We start from the raw sequence: 24,478 nt of genomic DNA on the forward strand, positions 1-24,478 counted from the left end.
TTTGTCCTTTGCATTTAAGAAAACAATAATCATTCCCGACAAAAAACTCTTACCCCTCGGTGAATTTCATGAATTCAAACCCAAGGCAAGCATAGGTGTAGACATTCATGAAAGACCCCTCGAGTTTTCATTTCGTTGTCGCGCCCCAATGTAGGGGTTCTTTTAACATACAAATGAAATTACATAGCCACAATGACAATTCGGCAGCAAGACTATGACAAGATGGTAGCCAGGTCAATACAAAGTCAGAATCATCAAGCTTTTGTAAGAATCTGCTCTTTTAAGTTACGGAATATCGAATCATCATATCTTACCTTGTTTTTATGCTTGACTTGAATTTCAAACACGCATTGGTATATGATGAATTGCTCTACTTGCATACAAATGGTCGATTTGTTGTCTGGGGCCGAGAATCCCACAGAACAGTTGGCGGGGAGGTCTGTCCCAGTCCATTTCACATCCAGACTATCACCATGGTCTATAGAGTAAGACTGAAAAATAAATGTTTAATTCATATGAAAATATCCCAAACTTCAGATCAAACTCAAAACAATAGATCATTTGACTGATATGATAATGGTCACTTATAGCTGTTTCCTTTTTGGTTTTTCCAGTCACTCAAAGCCATCGTATTTCGTATGTAATATCAATCTCATATTTATAATTTCAGACGTTTATGCAAATTCAATACCTCCGAAAGTCAAACGAATAGAGGGAGTTGTAAGTGAATTTTGTAAAGTGCTATGCATTTCCCTGAAAAGTCAACCATTGTCTATTTGTTTTTCAGGTATTAATTTTAAAAATTGGCGCTAAACGCTGGTTTCCTAATTTCTTTACTTTCTATACAGAAGATGTGAGAAGTATACATCGTATTTTAATGGTAATAAAGTATTATTGACATATACGTAAAAATACAACGGGGTGATTTGGACATATTTACCCGTCACATGTTTGTTGGAGACATATGGTCACCTAAGGAGACCTCCTGGTTGTAACCGTAAAACATTCAACGAGTTCAATATTTTCATCTTAATGTCAGCACCTCGATACTCCAGGGGATACTATTACTGACGTAGATATACCGACAATAATAGTAACTCCTGGAGTACTGACGTAGATATACCGACAATAATAGTAACTCCTGGAGTACTGACGTAGATAGTAACTCCTGGAGTACAGACGTAGATATAACGACAATAATAGTAACTCCCGAAGTAATGACGTAGATATAACGACAATAATAGTAACTCCTGGAGTACTGACGTAGTTTATACCGACAATAATAGTAACTCCTGGAGTACTGACGTAGATATAACGACAATAATAGTAACTCCTGGAGCACTGACGTAGATATAACGACAATAATAGTAACTCCTGGAGTACTGACGTAGATATACCGACAATAATATTAACTCCTGGAGTACTGACGTAGATTATAACGACAATAATAGTAAACTCCTGGAGTACTGACGTAGATATAACGACAATAATAGTAACTCCTGGAGTACTGACGTAGATATACCGACAATAATAAGTAACTCATGGAGTACTGACGTAGATATAACGACATATAGTAACTCCGATACGACGTAGATATACCGACAATAATAGTAACTCCTGGAGTACTGACGTAGATATACCGACAATAATAATAACTCCTGGAGTACTGACGTAGAGATACAACCGACAATAATAGTAACTCCTGGAGTACTGACGTAGATATAACGACAATAATAGTAACTCCTGGAGTACTGACGTAGATATAACGACAATATTAGTACTCCGGAGTACTGACGTAGATATAACGACAATAATAGTAACTCTGGAGTACTGACGTAGATATAACGACAATAATAGTAACTCCTGGAGTACTGACGTAGATATAACGACAATAATAGTAACTCCTGGAGTACTGACGTAGATATAACGACAATAATAGTAACTCCTGGAGTACTGACGTAGATATAACGACAATAATAGTAAACTCCTGGAGTACTGACGTAGATATAACGACAATAATAGTAACTCCTGGAGTACTGACGTAGATATAACGACAATAATAGTAACTCCTGGAGTACTAGACGTAGATATAACGACAATAATAGTAACTCCTGGAGTACTGACGTAGATATAACGACAATATTAAGTAACTCCTGGAGTACTGACGTAGATATAACGACAATAATAGTAACTCCTGGAGTACTGACGTAGATATAACGACAATAATAGTAACTCCTGGAGTACTGACGTAGATATAACGACAATAATAGTAACTCCTGGAGTACTGACGTAGATATAACGACAATAATAGTAACTCCTGGAGTACTGACGTAGATATAACGACAATAAATAGTAACTCCTGGAGTACTGACGTAGATTATAACGACAATAATAGTAACTCCTGGAGTACTGACGTAGATATAACGACAATAATAGTAACTCCTGGAGTACTGACGTAGATATAACGACAATAATAGTAACTCCTGGAGTACTGACGTAGATATCGACGACAATAATAGTAACTCCTGGAGTACTGACGTAGATATAACGACAATAATAGTAACTCCTGGAGTACTGACGTAGATATAACGACAATAATAGTAACTCCTGGAGTACTGACGTAGATATAACGACAATAATAGTAACTCCTGGAGTACTGACGTAGATATATAACGACAATAATAGTAACTCCTGGAGTACTGACGTAGATATACCGACAATAATAGTAACTCCTGGAGTACTGACGTAGATATAACGACAATAATAGTAACTCCTGGAGTACTGACGTAGATATACCGACAATAATAGTAACTCCTGGAGTACTGACGTAGATTTATAACGACAATAATAGTAACTCCTGGAGTACTGACGTAGATATACCGACAATAATAGTTACTCCTGGAGTACTGACGTAGATATAACGACAATAATAGTAACTCATGGAGTACTGACGTAGATATAACGACAATAATAGTAACTCCTGGAGTACTGACGTAGATATATAACGACAATAATAGTAACTCCTGGAGTACTGACGTAGATATAACGACAATAATAGTAACTCCTGGAGTACTGACGTAGATATAACGACAATAATAGTAACTCCTGGAGTACTGACGTAGATATACCGACAATAATAGTAACTCCTGGAGTACTGACGTAGATATACCGACAATAATAGTAAACTCCTGGAGTACTGACGTAGATATACCGACAATAATAGTAACTCCTGGAGTACTGGAGTAGATATAACGACAATAATAGTAACTCCTGGAGTACTGACGTAGATATAACGACAATAATAGTAACTCCTGGAGTACTGACGTAGATTATACCGACAATAATAGTAACTCCTGGAGTACTGACGTAGATATAACCGACAATAATAGTAACTCCTGGAGTACTGACGTAGATATAACGACAATAATAGTAACTCCTGGAGTACTGACGTAGATATACCGACAATAATAGTAACTCCTGGAGTACTGACGTAGATATAACCGACAATAATAGTAACTCCTGGGCTGATCTGTAGTATATACCGACAATAATAGTAGACTCCTGGAGTACTGACGTAATATACCGACAATAAGTAACTCCTGGAGTACTGACGTAGATATACCGACAATAATAGTAACTCCTGGAGTACTGACGTAGATATACCGACAATAATAGTAACTCCTGGAGTACTGACGTAGATATAACGACAATAATAGTAACTCCTGGAGTACTGACGTAGATATAACGACAATAATAGTAACTCCTGGAGTACTGACGTAGATATAACGACAATAATAGTAACTCCTGGAGTACTGACGTAGATATACCGACAATAATAGTAACTCCTGGAGTACTGACGTAGATATAACGACAATAATAGTAACTCCTGGAGTACTGACGTAGATATACCGACAATAATAGTAACTCCTGGAGTACTGACGTAGATATAACCGACAATAATAGTAACTCCTGGAGTACTGAGTAGATATACCGACAATAATAGTAACTCCTGGAGTACTGACGTAGATATACCGACAATAATAGTAACTCCTGGAGTACTGACGTAGATATAACCGACAATAATAGTAACTCCTGGAGTACTGACAGTAGATATAACGACAATAATAGTAACTCCTGGAGTTACTGACGTAGATATAACGACAATAATAGTAACTCCTGGAGTACTGACGTAGATATAACGACAATAATAGTAACTCCTGGAGTACTGACGTAGATATAACGACAATAATAGTAACTCCTGGAGTACTGACGTAGATATACCGACAATAATAGTAAACTCCTGGAGTACTGACGTAGATATACCGACAATAATAGTAACTCCTGGGAGTACTGACGTAGATTATACGACAATAATAGTAACTCCTGGGAGTACTGACGTAGATATAACGACAATAATAGTAACTCCTGGATGTACTGACGTAGATATAACGACAATAATAGTAACTCCTGGAGTACTGACGAAGATATAACGACAATAATAGTAACTCCTGGAGTACTGACGTAGATATAACGACAATAATAGTAAACTCCTGGAGTACCTGACGTAGATATAACGACAATAATAGTAACTCCTGGAGTACTGACGTAGATATATACCGACAATAATAGTAACTCCTGGAGTACTGACGTAGATATAACGACAATAATAGTAACTCCTGGAGTACTGACGTAGATATAACGACAATAATAGTAACTCCTGGAGTACTGACGTAGATATACGTAGATATAACGACAATAATAGTAACTCCTGGAGTACTGACGTAGATATAACGACAATAAATAGTAACTCCTGGAGTACTGACGTAGATATAACGACAATAATAGTAACTCCTGGAGTACTGACGTAGATATAACGACAATAATAGTAACTCCTGGAGTACTGACGTAGATATACCGACAATAATAGTAACTCTGGAGTACTGACGTAGATATAACGACAATTAATAGTAACTCCTTGGAGTACTGACGTAGATATAACGACAATAATAGTAAACTCCTGGAGTACTGACGTAGATATAACGACAATAATAGTAAACTCCTGGAGTACTGACGTAGATATACCGACAATAATAGTAACTCCTGGAGTACTGACGTAGATATACCGACAATAATAGTAACTCCTGGAGAGTACTGACGTAGATATAACGACAATAATAGTAACTCCTGGAGTACTGACGTAGATATAACGACAATAATAGTAACTCCTGGAGTACTGACGTAGATATAACCGACAATAAATAGTAACTCCTGGGAGTACTGACGTAGATATATACCGACAATAATAGTAACTCCTGGAGTACTGACGTAGATATACCGACCAATAATAGTAACTCCTGGAGTACTGACGTAGATATAACGACAATAATAGTAACTCCTGGGAGTACTGACGTAGATATACCGACAATAATAGTAACTCCTGGAGTACTGACGTAGATATACCGACCAATAATAGTAACTCCTGGAGTACTGACGTAGATATACCGACAATAATAGTAACTCCTGGAGTACTGACGTAGATATAACGACAATAATAGTAACTCCTGGAGTACTGACGTAGATATAACGACAATGATAGTAACTCCTGGAGTACTGACGTAGATATAACGACAATGATAGTAACTCCTGGAGTACTGACGTAGATATAACGACAATGATAGTAACTCCTGGAGTACTGACGTAGATATTACGACAATGATAGTAACTCCTGGAGTACTGACGTAGATATACCGACAATAATAGTAACTCCTGGAGTACTGACGTAGATATACCGACAATAATAGTAACTCCTGGAGTACTGACGTAGATATACCGACAATAATAGTAACTCTGGAGTACTGACGTAGATATACCGACAATAATAGTAACTCCTGGAGTACTGACGTAGATATAACGACAATAATAGTAACTCCTGGAGTACTGACGTAGATATACCGACAATAATAGTAACTCCTGGAGTACTGACGTAGATATAACGACAATAATAGTAACTCCTGGAGTACTGACGTAGATATAACCGACAATAATAGTAACTCCTGGAGTACTGACGTAGATATAACGACAATAATAGTAACTCCTGGAGTACTGACGTAGATATAACGACAATAATAGTAACTCCTGGAGTACTGACGTAGATATAACGACAATAATAGTAACTCCTGGAGTACTGACGTAGATATAACGACAATAATAGTAACTCCTGGAGTACTGACGTAGATATAACGACAATAATAGTAACTCCTGGAGTACAGATAGATAAACGAATAGTAACTCCTGGAGTACTGACGTAGATACTAACGACAAATGATAGTAACTGGACGTCACTGACGTAGATTATAACGACAATAATAGTAACTCCTGGAGTACTGACGTAGATATAACCGACAATAATAGTAACTCCTGGAGTACTGACGTAGATATAACGACAATAATAGTAACTCCTGGAGTACTGACGTAGATTATAAACGACAATAATAGTAACTCCTGGAGTACTGACGTAGATATAACGACAATAATAGTAACTCCTGGAGTACTGACGTAGATATAACGACAATAATAGTAACTCCTGGAGTACTGACGTAGATATAACGACAAATAATAGTAACTCCTGGAGTACTGACGTAGATATACGACAATAATAGTAACTCCTGGAGTACTGACGTAGATATAACGACAATAATAGTAAACTCCTGGAGTACTGACGTAGATATAACGACAATAATAGTAACTCCTGGAGTACTGACGTAGATATAACCGACAATAATAGTAACTCCTGGAGTACTGACGTAGATATAACGACATATAATAGTAACTCCTGGAGTACTGACGTAGATATAACGACAATAATAGTAAACTCCTGGAGTACTGACGTAGATATAACGACAATAATAGTAACTCCTGGAGTACTGACGTAGATATAACGAGACAATAATAGTAACTCCTGGAGTACTGACGTAGATATAACGACAATAATAGTAACTCCTGGAGTACTGACGTAGATATAAACGACAATAATAGTAACTCCTGGAGTACTGACGTAGATTATAACGACAATAATAGTAAACTCCTGGAGTACTGACGTAGATATAACGACAATAATAGTAACTCCTGGAGTACTGACGTAGATATAACGACAATAATAGTAAACTCCTGGAGTACTGAGTAGATATAACGACAATAATAGTAACTCCTGGAGTACTGACGTAGATATAAACGACAATAATAGTACTCCTGGAGTACTGACGTAGATATATAACGACAATAATAGTAACTCCTGGAGTACTGACGTAGATATAACGACAATAATAGTAACTCCTGGAGTACTGACGTAGATATAACGACAATAATTAGTAAACTCCTGGAGTACTGACGTAGATATAACGACAATAATAGTAACTCCTGGAGTACTGACGTAGATATAACGACAATAATAGTAACTCCGGAGTACTGACGTAGATATAACGACAATAATAGTAACTCCTGGATGTACTGACGTAGATATACACGACAATAATAGTAACTCCTGGAGTACTGACGTAGATATAACGACAATAATAGTAACTCCTGGAGTACTGACGTAGATATAACGACAATAGATATAGTAAAACTCCTGGAGTACTGACGTAGATATACCGACAATAATAGTAACTCCTGGAGTACTGGGACGTAGATATACCGACAATAATAGTCATAACTCCTGGAGTACTGACGATATAGATATAACGACAAATAATAGTAACTCCTGGAGTACTGACGTAGATATAACGACAATAATAGTTAACTCCTGGGAGTACTGACGTAGATATAACGACAATAATAGTAACTCCTGGAGTACTGACGTAGATATAACGACAAATAATCAGTTAAAACTCCTGGAGTACTGATAGATATAACGACAATAATAGTATACTCCTGGGAGTACTGACGTAGATATAACGACAATAATAGTAACTCCTGGAGTACTGACGTAGATATAACGACAATAATAGTAACTCCTGGAGTACTGACGTAGATATACCGACAATGATATAGTAACTCCTGGAGTACTGACGTAGATATAACGACAATAATAGTAACTCCTGGAGTACTGACGTAGATATAACGACAATAATTAGTAACTCCTGGAGTACTGACGTAGATATAACGACAATAATAGTAACTGTAGTTCCTGGAGTTACATGACGTAGATATATCGACAATAATAGTAACTCCTGGAGTACTGACGTAGATATAACCGACAATAATAGTAACTCCTGGAGTACTGACGTAGATTATAACGACAATAATAGTAAACTCCTGGAGTACTGACGTAGATATAACCCGACAATAATAGTAACTCCTGGAGTACTGACGTAGATAATAACGACGAATAATAGTAACTCCTGGGAGTACTGACGTAGATATACACGACAATAAATAGTAACTCCTGGAGTACTGACGTAGATATACCGACAATAATAGTAACTCCTGGAGTACTGACGTAGATATAACCGCACAATAATAGTAACTTCCTGGGATTACTGACGTAGATATAACGACAATAATAGTAACTCCTGGAAGTACTGACGTAGATATAACGACAATAATAGTAACTCCTGGAGTACTGACGTTTTAGATATAACGACAATAATAGTAACTCCTGGAGTACTGACGTAGTTTGATATACCGAATAATAATAAGTAACTCCTGGAGTACTGATCGTAGATATAACGACAATAATAGTAACTCCTGGAGTACTGACGTAGATATAACGACAATAATAGTAACTCCTGGAGTACTGACGTAGATATACCGACAATAATAGTAACTCCTGGAGTACTGACGTAGATATAACGACAATAATAGTAACTCCTGGAGTACTGACGTAGATATAACGACAATAATAGTAAACTCCTGGAGTACTGACGTAGATATAACGACAATAATAGTAAACTCCTGGAGTACTGACTAGTAGATATACCGACAATAATAGTAACTCCTGGAGTACTGACGTAGATATAACGACAATAATAGTAACTCCTGGAGTACTGACGTAGATATAACGACAATAATAGTAACTCCTGGAGTACTGACGTAGATATAACGACAATTATAGTAACTCCTGGAGTACTGACGTAGATATAACGACAATGATAGTAACTCCTGGAGTACTGACGTAGATATAACGACAATAATAGTAACTCCTGGAGTACTGACGTAGATATAACGACAATAATAGTAACTCCTGGAGTACTGACGTAGATATACACGACAATAATAGTAACTCCTGGAGTACTGACGTAGATATAACGACAATAATAGTAACTCTGGAGTACTGACGTAGATATACACGACAATAATAGTAACTCCTGGAGTACTGACGTAGATATAACGACAATAATAGTAACTCCTGGAGTACTGACGTAGATATATACGACAATAATAGTAACTCCTGGAGTACTGACGTAGATATACCGACAATAATAGTAAATCCTGGAGTACTGACGTAGATTATATACGACAATAATAGTTAACTCCTGGAGTACTGACGTAGATATAAACGACAATAATAGTAACTCCTGGAGTACTGACGTAGATATACCGACAATAATAGTAAACTCCTGGAGTACTGACGTAGATTATAACGACAATAATAGTAAACTCCTGGAGTACTGACGTAGATATAACCGACAATAATAGTAACTCCTGGAGTACTGACGTAGATATACCGACAATAATAGTAACTCATGGAGTAGTACTGACGTAGATATAACGACAATAATAGTAACTCCTGGAGTAACTGACGTAGATATAACGACAATAATAGTAACTCTGGAACTGACACGTTATACCTGGAGTACTGACGTAGATTATACGAAATAATAGTAACTCCTGGAGTACTGACGTAGATATAACGACAATAATAGTAACTCAATGGAGTACTGACGTAGATATACGACAATAAATAGTAACTCCTGGAGTACTGACGTAGATATAACTCAGAGTACTGACGTATAAACCGACAATAATAGTAACTCATGGAGTACTGACGTAGATATACCGACAATAATAGTAACTCCTGGAGTACTGACGTAGATATAACGACAATAATAGTAACTCCTGGAGTACTGACGTAGATATAACGACAATAATAGTAACTCCTGGAGTACTGACGTAGATATAACGACAATAATAGTAACTCTGGAGTACTGACGTAGATATAACGACAATCAATAGTAAATCCTGGAGTACTGACGTAGATTATACGACAATAATAGTAACTCCTGGAGTACTGACGTAGATATAACGACAATAATAGTAACTCCTGGAGTACTGACGTAGATATAACGACAATAATTAGTAACTCCTGGAGTACTGACGTAGTTATAGATAGTATGCCAAGTACGACAAAATAGATAACTCCTGGTAGTACTCTACGTAGATATACCGACAATAATAGTTAACTCCTGGAGTACTGACGTAGATATACCGACAATAATAGTAACTCCTGGAGTACTGACGTAGATATATACCGAACAATAAATAGTAACTCCTGGAGTACTGACGTAGATATACCGACAATAATAGTAACTCCTGGAGTACGTAATAAACGTAGTAATGGTACCGACAATAATAGTAACTCCTGGAGTACTGACGTAGATTATAACCGACAATAATAGTAACTCCTGGAGTACTGACGTAGATATAACGACAATAAATAGTAACTCCTGGAGTACTGACGTAGATATAACGACAATAATAGTAACTCCTGGAGTACTGACGTAGTATACGACAATAATAGTAGAGTATACGTGTTAACGACAATAATAGTAACTCCTGGAGTACTGACGTAGATATAAACGACAATAATAGTAACTCCTGGAGTACTGACGTAGATATACCGACAATAATAGTAACCTCCTGGAGTACTGACGTAGATATACCGACAATAATAGTAACTCCTGGAGTACTGACGTAGATATACCGACAATAATAGTAACTCCTGGAGTACTGACGTAGATATACCGACAATAATAGTAACTCCTGGAGTACTGACGTAGATATAACCCTGGATACGGACGACAGACAAATAGTAACTCCTGGAGTACTGACGTTAGATTATAACCGACAATAATAGTAACTCCTGGAGTACTGACGTAGATATAACCGACAATAATAGTAACTCCATGGAGTACTGACGTAGATATAACGACAATAATAGTAACTCCTGGAGTACCGACGTAGATATAACGACAATAATAGTAACTCATGGAGTACTGACGTAGATATAACGACAATAATAGTAACTCCTGGAGTACTGACGTAGATATACCGACAATAATAGTAACGTTCCTGGAGTACTGACGTAGATATAACGACAATAATAGTAACTCCTGGAGTACTGAACGTAGATATAACGACAATAATAGTACCTCCTGGAGTACTGACGTAGATTATAACGACAATAATAGTAACTCCTGGAGTACTGACGTAGATATACCGACAATAATAGTAACTCCTGGAGTACTGACGTAGATATAACGACAATAATAGTAACTCCTGGAGTACTGACGTAGTTATAACGACAATAATAGTAACTCCTGGGAGTACTGACGTAGAGATAACGACAATAATAGTAACTCCTGGAGTACTGACGTAGATATAACGACAAATAATAGTAACTCTCCTGGAGTACTGACGTAGATATAACGACAATAATAGTAACTCCTGGAGTACTGACGTAGATATAACGACATAATAGTAACTCACGTACTGACGTGATAATAGTTAACTCCTGGAGTACTGACGTAGATATAACGACAATAATAATAACTCCTGGAGTACTGACGTAGATATAACGACAATAATAGTAACTCCTGGAGTACTGACGTAGATATAACGACAATAATAGTAACTACCTGGAGTACTGACGTAGATATAACGACAATAATAGTAACTCCTGGAGTACTGGACGTAGATATACGACAATAATAGTAACTCCTGGAGTACTGACGTAGATATAACGACAATAATAGTAACTCCTGGAGTACTGACGTAGATATAACCGACAATAACCAGTAAATCCATGGAGTACTGACGTAGATTATAACGACAATAATAGTTACTCCTGGAGTACTGACGTAGATATAACGACAATAATAGTAACTCCTGGAGTACTGACGTAGATATAACACGACAATAATAGTAACTCCTGGAGTACTGACGTAGATATTAACGACAATAATAGTAACTCCTGGAGTACTGACGTAGATATAACGACAATAATAATGACGTAATATACGACTAACCACTGGAGTACTGACGTAGATATACGACAATAATCAATAACTCCTGGGAGTACTGACGTAGATATATACCGACAATAATAGTAACTCCTGGAGTACTGACGTAGATATAACGACAATAATAGTAACTCCTGTGAGTACTGACGTAGATATAACGACAATAATAGTAACTCCTGGGAGTACTGACGTAGATATACGACAATAATAGTAACTCCTGGAGTACTGACGTAGATATAACGACAATAATTGTAACTCCTGGAGTACTGACGTAGATATAACCGACAATAATAGTAACTCCTGGAGTACTGACGTAGATATACCGACAATAATAGTAACTCCTGGAGTACTGACGTAGATATAACGACAATAAATAGTAACTCCTGGAGTACTGACGTAGATATAACGACAATAATAGTAACTCCTGGAGAGTACTGACGTAGATATAACGACAATAATAGTAACTCCTGGAGTACTGACGTAGATATAACGACAATAATAGTAACTCCTGGAGTACTGACGTAGATATAACGACAATAATAGTAAACTCCTGGAGTACTGACGTAGATATAACGACAATAATAGTAACTCCTGGAGTACTGACGTAGATATAACGACAATAATAGTAACTCCTGGAGTACTGACGTAGATATAACGACAATAATAGTAACTCCTGGAGTAACTGACGTAGATATACCGACACATAATAGTAACTCCTGAGTACTGACGTAGATATAACGACAATAATAGTAACTCCTGGAGATACTGACGTAGATATAACGACAATAATAGTAAACTCCTGGAGTACTGACGTAGATATAACGACAATAATAGTAACTCCTGGAGTACTGACGTAGATATAACGACAATAATAGTAACTCCTGGAGTACTGACGTAGATATAACGACAATAATAGTAAACTCCTGGAGTACTGGAGTAGATATAACGACAATAATAGTAACTCCTGGAGTACTGACGTAGATATAACGACAATAATAGTAACTCCTGGAGTACTGACGTAGATATAACGACAATAATAGTAAAACTCCTGGAGTACTGACGTAGATATAACGACAATAATAGTAAACTCCTGGAGTACTGACGTAGATATAACGACAATAATAGTAACTCCTGAGTACTGACGTAGATATAACGACAATAATAGTAACTCCTGGAGTACTGACGTAGATATAACGACAATAATAGTAACTCCTGGAGTACTGACGCTAGATATACCGACAATAATAGTAACTCCTGGAGTACTGACGTAGATATAACGACAATAATAGTAACTCCTGGAGTACTGACGTAGATATAACGACAATAATAGTAAACTCCTGGAGTACTGACGTAGATATATAACGACAATAATAGTAACTCCTGGAGTACTGACGTAGATATACCGACAAATAATAGTAACTCCTGGAGTAATGACGTAGATATACCGACAATAATAAGTAACTCCTGGAGTACTGACGTAGATATAACGACAATAATAGTAACTCCTGGAGTACTGACTAGATATAACCGACCATAATATAACTCCTGGATACTGACGTAGATATAACGACAATAATAGTAAACTCCTGGAGTACTGACGTAGATATAACGACAATAATAGTACCTCCTGGAGTTACTGACGTAGATATAACGACAATAATAGTAACTCCTGGAGTACTGACGTAGATATAACGACAATAATAGTAACCTCCTGGAGTACTGGGACGTAGATATAACGACAATAATAGTAACCTCCTGGGAGTACTGACGTAGATATAACGACAATAATAGTAACTCCTGGAGTACTGACGTAGATATACCGTCAATAATAGTAACTCCTGGAGTACTGACGTAGATATAACGACAATAATAGTAACTCCTGGAGTACTGACGTAGATATATAACGACAAAAAATAGTAACTCATGGAGTACTGACGTAGATATAACGACAATAATAGTAACTCCTGGGAGTCAGTACTGACGTAGAGTATACGACAACCAATAGTAAAAACTCCTGGAGTACTGACGTAGATATAACGATCAAAATAAATAGTAACTCTGGAGTACTGGACGTATCGATATAACGACAATAAATAGTAACTCCTGGAGTACTGACGTAGATAATAACGACAATAATAGTAAAACTCCTGGGAGTACTGACGTAGAATATACCGACAATAATAGTAACTCCTGGAGTACTGACGTAGATATAACGACAATAAATAGTATACTCCTGGAGTACTGACGTAGATATTAACGACAATAATAGTTAACTCCTGGAGTACTGACGTATATATAACGACAATAATAGTTAACTCCTGGAGTACTGACGTAGATATAACGACAATAAATAGTAACTCCTGAGAGTACTGACGTAGATATATTAGTCGACAATAATAGTAACTCCTGGAGTACTGACGTAGATATAACGACAATAATAGTAACTCCTGGAGTACTGACGTAGATATACCGACAATAATAGTAACTCCTGGAGTACTGACGTAGTGATATACCGACAATAATAGTAACTCCTGGAGTACTGACGTAGATATAACTGACAATAATAGTAACTCCTGGAGTACTGACGTAGATATAACGACCAATAATAGTAACTCCTGGAGTACTGACGTAGATATATACGACAATAATAGTAACTCCTGGAGTACTGACGTAGATATACCGACAATAATAGTTAGTAACTCCTGGAGTACTGACGTAGATATACCGACAATAATAGTAACTCCTGGAGTACTGACGTAGATATACCGACAATAAATAGTAACTCCTGGAGTACTGACGGTAGATATAACGACAATAATACTAACTCCTGGAGTACTGACGTAGATATAACGACAATAATAGTACTACTCCTGGGAGTTACTGACGTAGATATAACGTACAATAATAGTAACTCCTGGAGTACTGACGTAAGATATAACCGACAATAATACTAACTCCTGGAGTACTGACGTAGATATACCGACAATAATAGTAACTCCTGGAGTACTGACGTAGATATAACGACAATAATAGTAACTCCTGGAGTACTGACGTAGATATAACGACAATAATAGTAAATCCTGGAGTACTGACGTAGATATAACGACAATAATAGTAACTTCCTCCTGGAGTACTGACGTAGATATAACCGACAATAATTAGTAAACTCCTGGAGTACTGACGTAGATATATACGACAATAATAGTAACTCCTGGAGTACTGACGTAGATATAACGACAATAATAGTAACTCCTGGAGTACTGACGTAGATATACCGACAATAATAGTAACTCCTGGAGTACTGACGTAGATATAAACGACAATAATAGTAACTCCTGGAGTACTGACGTAGATATACCCGACAATAATAGTAACTCCTGGAGTACTGACGTAGATTATAGACGACAATAATAGTAACTCTGGAGTACAGACGTAGATATAACGACAATAATAGTAACTCCTGGAGTACCGACGTAGATATAAACGACAATAATAGTAAATCCTGGAGTACTGACGTAGATATAACGACAAATATGTAGTAAACTCCTGGAGTACTGGACGTAGATATAACGACAATAATAGTAACTCCTGGAGTACTGGACGTAGATATAACGACAATAATAGTAACTCCTGGAGTACTGACGTATAGATATAACGACAATAATAGTAAACTCAATGGAGTATGACGTAGAATATGTTTACGACAATAATAGTAACTCTGGAGTACTGACGTAGATATAACGACAATAATAGTAACTCTCCTGGAGTACTGACGTAGAATATAACGACAATAATAGTAACTCCTGGTAAGTACCTGGGACGTAGATATATCAACGTATAATACTAACTCCTGGAGTACTGGACGTAGATTAATATAACGACAATAATAGTAAACTCCTGGAGTATAATGACGTAGATTATACCGACAATAATAGTAACTCCTGGAGTACCCGACGTAGATTATACCGACAATAATAGTAACTCCTGGAGTACTGACGTAGATATAACGACAATAATAGTAACTCCTGGAGTAATGACGTAGATATCCCGACAATAATAGTAACTCCTGGAGTGACTGACGTAGATATAGCGACAATAATAGTAACTCTGGAGTACTGACGTAGATATATCCGTCAATAAATAGTAACTCCTGGAGTACTGACGTAGATATACCGACAATAATAGTAACTCCTGGAGTTACTGACGTAGATATAACGACAATAATAGTAACTTCCTGGAGTACTGGACGTAGATATAACGACAATAATAGTAACTCCTGGAAGTACTGACGTAGATATAACGACAATTAATAGTAACTCCTGGAGTACTGACGTAGATATACCGACAATAATAGTAACTCCTGGAGTACTGACGTAGATATACCGACAATAATAGTACCTCCTGGAGTACTGACGTAGATTATACCGACAATAATAGTAACTCCATGGAGTACTGACGTTAAGATATAAACCGACAATAATAGTACCTCCTGGAGTTACTGACGTAGAAATTATACCGACAATAATAGTAAACTCTCTGGAGTTTACTGACGTAGATATAACCGACAAATAATAGTAATCTCCTGGAGTACTGACGTAGATATACTCAAACAATAATAGTAACTCCCTGGAGTTAACTGACGTAGATATAACCGACAATAATCAATAACTCCTGGGAGTACTGCCGTAAGATATAACGGGACAATAATTGGTAACTCCTGGAGTACTGACGTAGATATAAACGACAATAATAGTAACTCCTGGAGTACTGACGTAGATTTTACCGACAATAATAGTAACTCCTGGAGTACTGACGTAGATATATCCGACAATAATACAACTCATGGGAGTACCGACGTAGATATACCGACAATAATAACGTAACTCCTGGAGTACCTGACGTAGATATACGACATAATATGGTAACTCCTGGAGTTACTGACGTAGGATATAAAAAACCGACAATAATTTAGTAAAACCCTGGTGTACTGACGTAGTTTTTACGACAATTATAGTTTCTCTGGTGGAGTACTGGAGTAAATTTTCCGGACTATGATAGTGAACCCCTTGAGGTTCGTCACTAGTAGGACACTGTTGAGGGACAAACGCATTTACCTGTCGCACAGGCTGTACATCCACTGTTACTGGTGGGTCGTCAGAGGAACACCTCCTCTCTTATCCAGTAATCACAGTGGACCAACTTTAGAGGACAATTATAGACAAATTACAATACTAGGTTAGGGTAAAAATAAATTTTATAGACCACTATAAACTAGAGCAAATTCAGATCCACTCTCCTTTCTGAAAAAGCGTTCGCTACCACGAATATATTGCCGTCCTCCCAAAACACGCACAACTTCACATTCGAATACGGTAGAGGCCGTCCTTTCATGACCCTGACTGTTAATAGGACGTTTAAATGTAATAAACCAACCCCTGTAATGTCGCTCAATAAGTAGCAATAAATCATGACTTATAACATGATAAACATAGGTTGCCCTCACTCCAATGGGGACAACCTACGTCATCGGAAGTGATATCGGGCACACAAAAACAATGAAAAAACGCCCGCTTCAAGATGAAAAATCGGCTGAAATTATGACATAAAAGCAATGCATCTTCTAAACCTATCGCGCGTCAAAGACAGTGTATTGTTAGAGACTCTGTGAAACTATAAGATATCGTCAAACTAGCTCAGATAATGCAAACACCTCGACACAATATTTTTTGACAGCAGGGATATCGGTCACATCTTATTCAATAAAACGTAACAAGTTGTAAAAAAATAAACTTTGCTGCCACTAAAACCGTCCCGTTTACTAATATGTAATATATGACTATTGAAAGAAAATATTTCATTCATTATATCTTCTAGTGGAGAAACATAGACGGTGCTTAATTAGGAATTATGAAAGTGATATCGGTCACACTTAGAATTTTAGGGGTAACGGTCACATCCAAAATTACGAAAACTGAATAATACAGCATTGTACATGTAGTCGTTATTTACGCATTCATGCAAACTCCAGTGGAAATGTGCCAATACACTTTTATTGAATTTTATCTGATCTTGAAAGACAGTGTGTTGTTAGAGACTCTGTGAAACTATTAGAAATCGTCAAACTAGCTCAAATAATGCAAACACCTCGACACAATATTTTTCGACAGCAGGGATATCGGTCACATTTTTTCACAAACACGTTATAAGTTGTAAATAAACAAATTTTGCTGTCACAAAACTGTCCCGTTTACTAAAGTGTAATATATGAATGTTGAAAGAAAATATTTCAATCGTGTTATATCTGCTAGTGGAGATACTCGACGGTGCCTTTTATTAGAAATTAATAAAAGGGATATATGGTTTAACAATTTGAATCTTTAGGGGGGGTAAACGGATCTAGGCCTCCCAAAGTAACTAAAAAATGAATTATAACATAGCACATTGTACATGTAGTCGTTAATATTAAGCAGCATGCGGACTCCAGGTGGATCCGCCGCTGTAAATACTCCCCTTTTTTGAATATATATTAATCTTGGAAAGGACCGACTTTTTTAACCACTAACATCAAAAAATGGTTTTGGCGAAGCAATTGGAAATCGCCCTTTTTCGGTCCATTGCTCGTTTCATCCGTTTCGTTTTTTTTGTTTCGACCAGCGTGGCTATTCGGTCTCAATTTATTTACTCAATAAATATGTCCAGGTGTAAATTTCGTAACTTTATTGTTACTTTATTGATATCCAATTACCTTAATATGTCAAGTTAGTAACGATAGTTTTCATTTTATCCGCTTTCTTAAAGTGGAGTAAACTCTGTTATAATTGGGCCGTTTTGTTGTTTTGAAAAAGGAATAGCCCGATATCCATTCCGATGACGATAGAAGGTTGTTCCCCATTGTCACTCGGTGTGTACCAAATTACTTGATATACTTTATCCTCACTTGCAACCACAATCCGCGTTTGGCTTGGTTCTAATTCCTTACTTTACACCCAGGAGCCGAACGTGGTCGCTCGGGGCGTGGTTACTAATGGAGATGTTTTATAAAGGGAAATAAAAAAAAAGTGCATTTGGGCGCCGTGTTACCGTAAAGAGATGGTTACATTTAGGTCTAAGCGTGGATTTGAGGGTTCGTTTCTAAAAGGAGATGGTATAAAGGTCTAACGTGGCATTGGGCGTGTTACTAACGAGATGGTATAAAGGTCTAACGTGTCATTGGGCGTGTTACGTAACGAGATGATATAAAGGTCTAACGTGGCATTGGGCGTGTTACTAACGAGATGGTATAAAGGTCTAACGTGTCATTGGGCGGTGTTATACTAACGAGATGGTATAAAGTCTAACGGTCATTAGGCGTGTTACTAAACGATATGGTATAAAGGACTATCGTGTTATTTCGATAACTTAGAAGTTATGTAAACTAACGAACAACCAAACACATACCTGTTAGGTAAATCAACCATGCTACAGCCAACACAAGAATATAGACACCGTCCTTCCGTTTGGTCATTTACAGCACAGCTCGTCCGTTCTCTGGTATGTAAATGTGATGCCTGTTATCAAAATGTTGGAGGTATCTCTTACTTCATCCTCGATAACTTCAGGGGGTTTGGATTCTCTTCACCACTAGATTATCATCATTAGAAACAATGAAGGCAAGCGTATCACATAGAAAAAAAGAAAGTGGCATAGCCTCAGGTGAATAAAACCTGAAAAACCAATCTAAGGCCAGCTAAAACTTGTTCTTTGAATGGGGACGAAAGAAGGGAGAGGGCACACGTTCAACTTTCAATGCCACACCTAAGGTGTTTCGTTTCTAATTATAAACTTTATGTATAAATTTCACCAGTACTTATACTTATAATTCTCTATTAGAAACGAGCACCTGTTGGCCAACCTCTGTCAAACACGGTGTACCGCTACACGGCTTTTTAGTTGTTACATTCAAAGGGATTAAATTAAAAATTGATTGTATTCTGTTGCCAGTTTTTCTATGAGACAGTCCAGGGGTGTAGAGATCGTAAGTGATCGGAAGCCTTGAGCATCGAGGATGTTCTTACCTATATACAAAAGGTAAAGCAGCGAGTATGTTACATGATATGAGGAGCATACATGTAAAACTGTCGATATCTAAATGACGGTACCATTGAAGCAAATGTCGATCCAAAATTTAAGTTTCGCCTACCTTCTACATTTTCGGTCCCTTTTAAATCTGTCTCTATTTTTTTTCGTCGGGCTAAAATGTTGTTGTTATCTTTTTTTGCGGGGGGTGGGTGTGGGGGGGTAATGGGAGGGGGTGTGTGGGTGTGTGTGGGGGGGGGGGGGGGTTGGGGGGCTGTTCTTTGGGTTTTTTCTTGATTATCGATTAATGTATATAAATGTCATTTTAGTATTTGTGCTTGTTTATGCTTATAAAGAAATAAAAAAAATTTACCAATTGGACAGTCATTTTGTCAAATGGAAGGCTTGATTTATGTACCATATGTTTTTTTTCACTTAAATACAACAGGGCCTTAAACTTAATCGTTATTTTCCAATTTACTGCAGTTCATTCAGTTTTAGCTGCAATATTGTAGTTTTTAGAAAGAAATGGTGTTGTCTTTGAAAGGTATAGTAAGCCGGGTACGAATTCAAATTAAAAAAACTCAATCCATCACCCAATGAAATGACCAAAGCAAGATTCAATCCTTACATGTTCGAGATCACAACATAGCTGCCTTTCATAAAACCTTATCTACAATAACCCAATGGCTTTAGAACATCAGATAATCAATTAATAATGGAGACAAGAACATTGAACCGTACACCTCGCGAGGAAACGACAATGCTCCTTACGTATTGGATGTGTTAAACGTGAGCTCCAGCATCTATAAGTAATGCACTAGTGCTTATATTGTCTCACTCTATCAACACTTATAGTAAATATGCTGGACAGACGAATCAGATCACATTATTATATATAATAATGCAATTTTGATTTTCATTCTAGTAAACAAAAATGAAAATCAAAATGTTACAAAAACGAATATTATAATTCTTTATACATGTGATCTTCGTATATTGATATTACATTGTATTACATTATATAAATAATGTTTGATAGAAGCTGGCTCGCCATGAACAAGAATACACATTAACCTCGTCAGCATGGTATTGTAACATGTAAATAAACAATTACTTTGGTCAATAACAACACGGTAAAATAGGTAAGACAGATTAAATGAATACCGCATACTTACGTACCTTCTATATACGGTTACCCTATTTCCGGAAGTGCAGAATAATCCGTTTCCTTGACATTTATGTACACACGATTAATGTCGTCCTCTGATGTCGACAGGTTTAACCCGTACAGTGAGTACTCCTATTGTATCACCTATCTCTATTTATAGAACCACAGAGTAAAATCTACATCAACATTATGTTCAACTTCGCTAGCGAAGTTGCATTATGTTATACATATATAATGTTCTTTACGGATATGTTCCTGGTGCAAATTAAAACCCAGACCAGCATTTATAGACGATTATAATACACCTTTAATTCTGTATAGTTCGATTGGCGTTGAGGCATTATTATTCGTGACAATAGAGGATTTTACATGCATGTACTAAGTATATCGATCTGCCGAAACCTATACCGAGTACGCGTGAAAAGTAGGTCATGGTGATCGCTTTTATTAATCTTTACTTACCGTGTTAATAGTCTGATATATAGAAATAAATAGACAAAAAATAAACTTCATCTGCAATACTATCATCCTCGATACACTAGGGGTTACTATAACTGACGTTATATTCATCCCTGGGCTATCTCATAGTAAAACTGCAGGCAAAAGAACTGAACAGGTGATTTATAGTCCTTTGATGTACATCAAAAGAGCCGTATAACGATACACTGCAGTGGTTGACTGCGTGGCTTTGAAGTAAGGCGACACTCTCTCAGTAGTCTTCAAAGGGAATCTTTGCAGGCCTGTGATTTGATCAGATTTTTTCTCCATGGTTAGCCTTAGTTTTACTATTAGATAGGGTGGACATAACGTCAATGATAGTAACCTCTGGAGTATCAAGGATATCATGCTATATGAATACACTGTTTTGATTTTGATCGTGAGATTTTACGTATGTCATGTTTCCTTCTGTTTGACTTTAAGTATGTTTATTAAATTTAAAACATGTTCTTGGAGGCTATAGTATTCAGACAATAAATCGTAGTTTAGTCATCAAGGTCCAATAAGGCACACTCATCCTTCAGAAAAAAACAATATTGGCAAGGAACAATGGAATCCGACATCAAACGGTATCAAGGACAAAATATAGCCTAAATAAAACCAGACACGTGGATAGTATTTATGACAACGTCTCTGATAAAATTTAGAATTGTGCAAAAACTTTCTGACGATGTTGATGATTGCCATGCAGATGGTATTGCAGAATGTTTTGTTTCGTTATTAATGGTGAAGTAGTCCGTATTAGGTAGATGTTGATATGTTGGTTTCGATTTTGTAAATGTAAACGAATTCCATTCATAAATCACACTTTCCATCAATCAATTTGCGTACAAATCACGTGCATGTCTACAAGGGGAATAACTCCAACAGGAATTTTGTCTCTTCCATATATGGTAATTCAGTCGACTTGGTATTGCCACGTCTGTGTGACGACAGACCCCTAATCAAGACTAGTCTAAGGGTTCCGGTAGCTACTCTTGTAGCGGAAAAGATATCACCTTCTGACTGAAAAGTCAGTCAGAAAATGATATCTTTTCCGCTACAACAGTAGCTAAGGGTTCGGCTACCAATATCTGTAGTACATGTAGTACAGTATTGTCACGCCTGTAGGACGCCAGAATTGTTTATCAATATGCTTACAAGTGATCGATGAAGATCGATATTGAAATACTACTAACAGGAAATAACAAAATCCTTCGGATCATATCTGGGGTTACCATAAAGGACACAGTTATTTAGCGCCTATAAGCATGGCGCCTTTATAACTGGCTTCAAATAAATAAAATTTCACTGAAAACAAATATGTCATCAGGCGCGGATCCAAGGGGGGGCGGACCCGGCGTACGCCCCCCCCCCCCCCCCTAAACTAGGAGAGAGAGAAAAAAAGAAAAGGGAAAAAGAAGGGAAAAAGAAAGAGGGGAGGGAAGGAAAAGAAGGAAGAAAGAAAAAATAGAGGGAGAAAGGAAAAGGGGAAAAAATAAGGAATTAGATAAAGAGTGAGAATTAGACAGAAAGCTCCATTTCCTACCTTTACCGTTTGATGTTATCATTTTAAAATCTAAATGTATTCGACTTTGTGGTACATACATGCATGAACATAAGGTTTTATCTCCATCGCTTAAAAGGTACAATGTAAATCCCTTCAAGTATTTACTTTTTCCTAAAAAAACCGATAAAATCCCAATATATTAGATAATTTATTATATTCATTAATATTCAATATTGACAGGTTATATCTCGATATCCTTAGCAAAGAAAAGAAAAGGGGGAGGGGGTGGGTGGAAGGAATTGTAGCTGGCCATGAGTCTTCGCTGGTTGACTATATGTCATGCCCTTCGTTCTTCAGGTTGTAAATGGCATATTACACATTTTTGTTTCAGCATTAAAGTCCTGTATTAAATCCGACTATCAATTCACAAATGTGTGCTTACTTTCAAAACGCCAGTTACAAGATTACTACTGACGTCGAATGCTTCTAGAAGCTTTTTATTTGTCCTAAGAAAATGTGTGTAAAGAAAAAAGTGGAAAATCGAACCAAATGGAGAACCAAATGCGACAGAAAATGAGAGCCCCCCCATCCTTTTCTTTGCTTCGTGCCTCTATGAATATTTAGATTTTAGGCAGTGCAATTCTGTAACGTTATATTCAAAATATGACATTAGACGTCAAAAATAATAAACGAACATGTTAGCATTTATTCGAGGGCTTCTGAGGGCCTAGGAGGCCCCCAGACCCCCACCCTTCTTCGCTTTATGTAAAATATAAATATTAAGATTTTGATATTGCAATTCTTCAAAACTTCAAATAAAAAATATGACACTTGACACGAAAACCATAAATAAACATCCTTAAATGGCTTCAATTATTTTCTGGAAAATGTGTTCATGAAATCCTCAGAATGCAGGATTTTGCACCATTTTTAGAGAACCATAAAGCCATTATTCTAGAGCTTCTG

The 24,478-nt window shown here is 37.0% G+C and overlaps 1 protein-coding gene across 5 annotated transcripts in view; it reads right to left on the reverse strand.

Annotated features, from left to right (window-relative positions):
• The window catches only part of LOC138317803 (uncharacterized), a 53,764-nt gene that overhangs the window by 12,813 nt on the left and 16,473 nt on the right, over positions 1 to 24,478 (reverse strand). For all 5 annotated transcript variants that reach the window (XR_011207804.1, XM_069259707.1, XM_069259705.1 and 2 more), the window contains exon 4: positions 315 to 491. Coding sequence is in view for 4 of the 5 variants with exons in the window: in XM_069259707.1 (XP_069115808.1) it covers positions 315 to 491 (177 nt within the window). In the remaining variant the exon portion in view is untranslated. The remainder of the gene's footprint in view (positions 1 to 314; positions 492 to 24,478) is intronic.

The sequence above is a fragment of the Argopecten irradians genome, chromosome 3, assembly GCF_041381155.1.
Source record: "Argopecten irradians isolate NY chromosome 3, Ai_NY, whole genome shotgun sequence".
Taxonomy (NCBI): domain Eukaryota; kingdom Metazoa; phylum Mollusca; class Bivalvia; order Pectinida; family Pectinidae; genus Argopecten; species Argopecten irradians.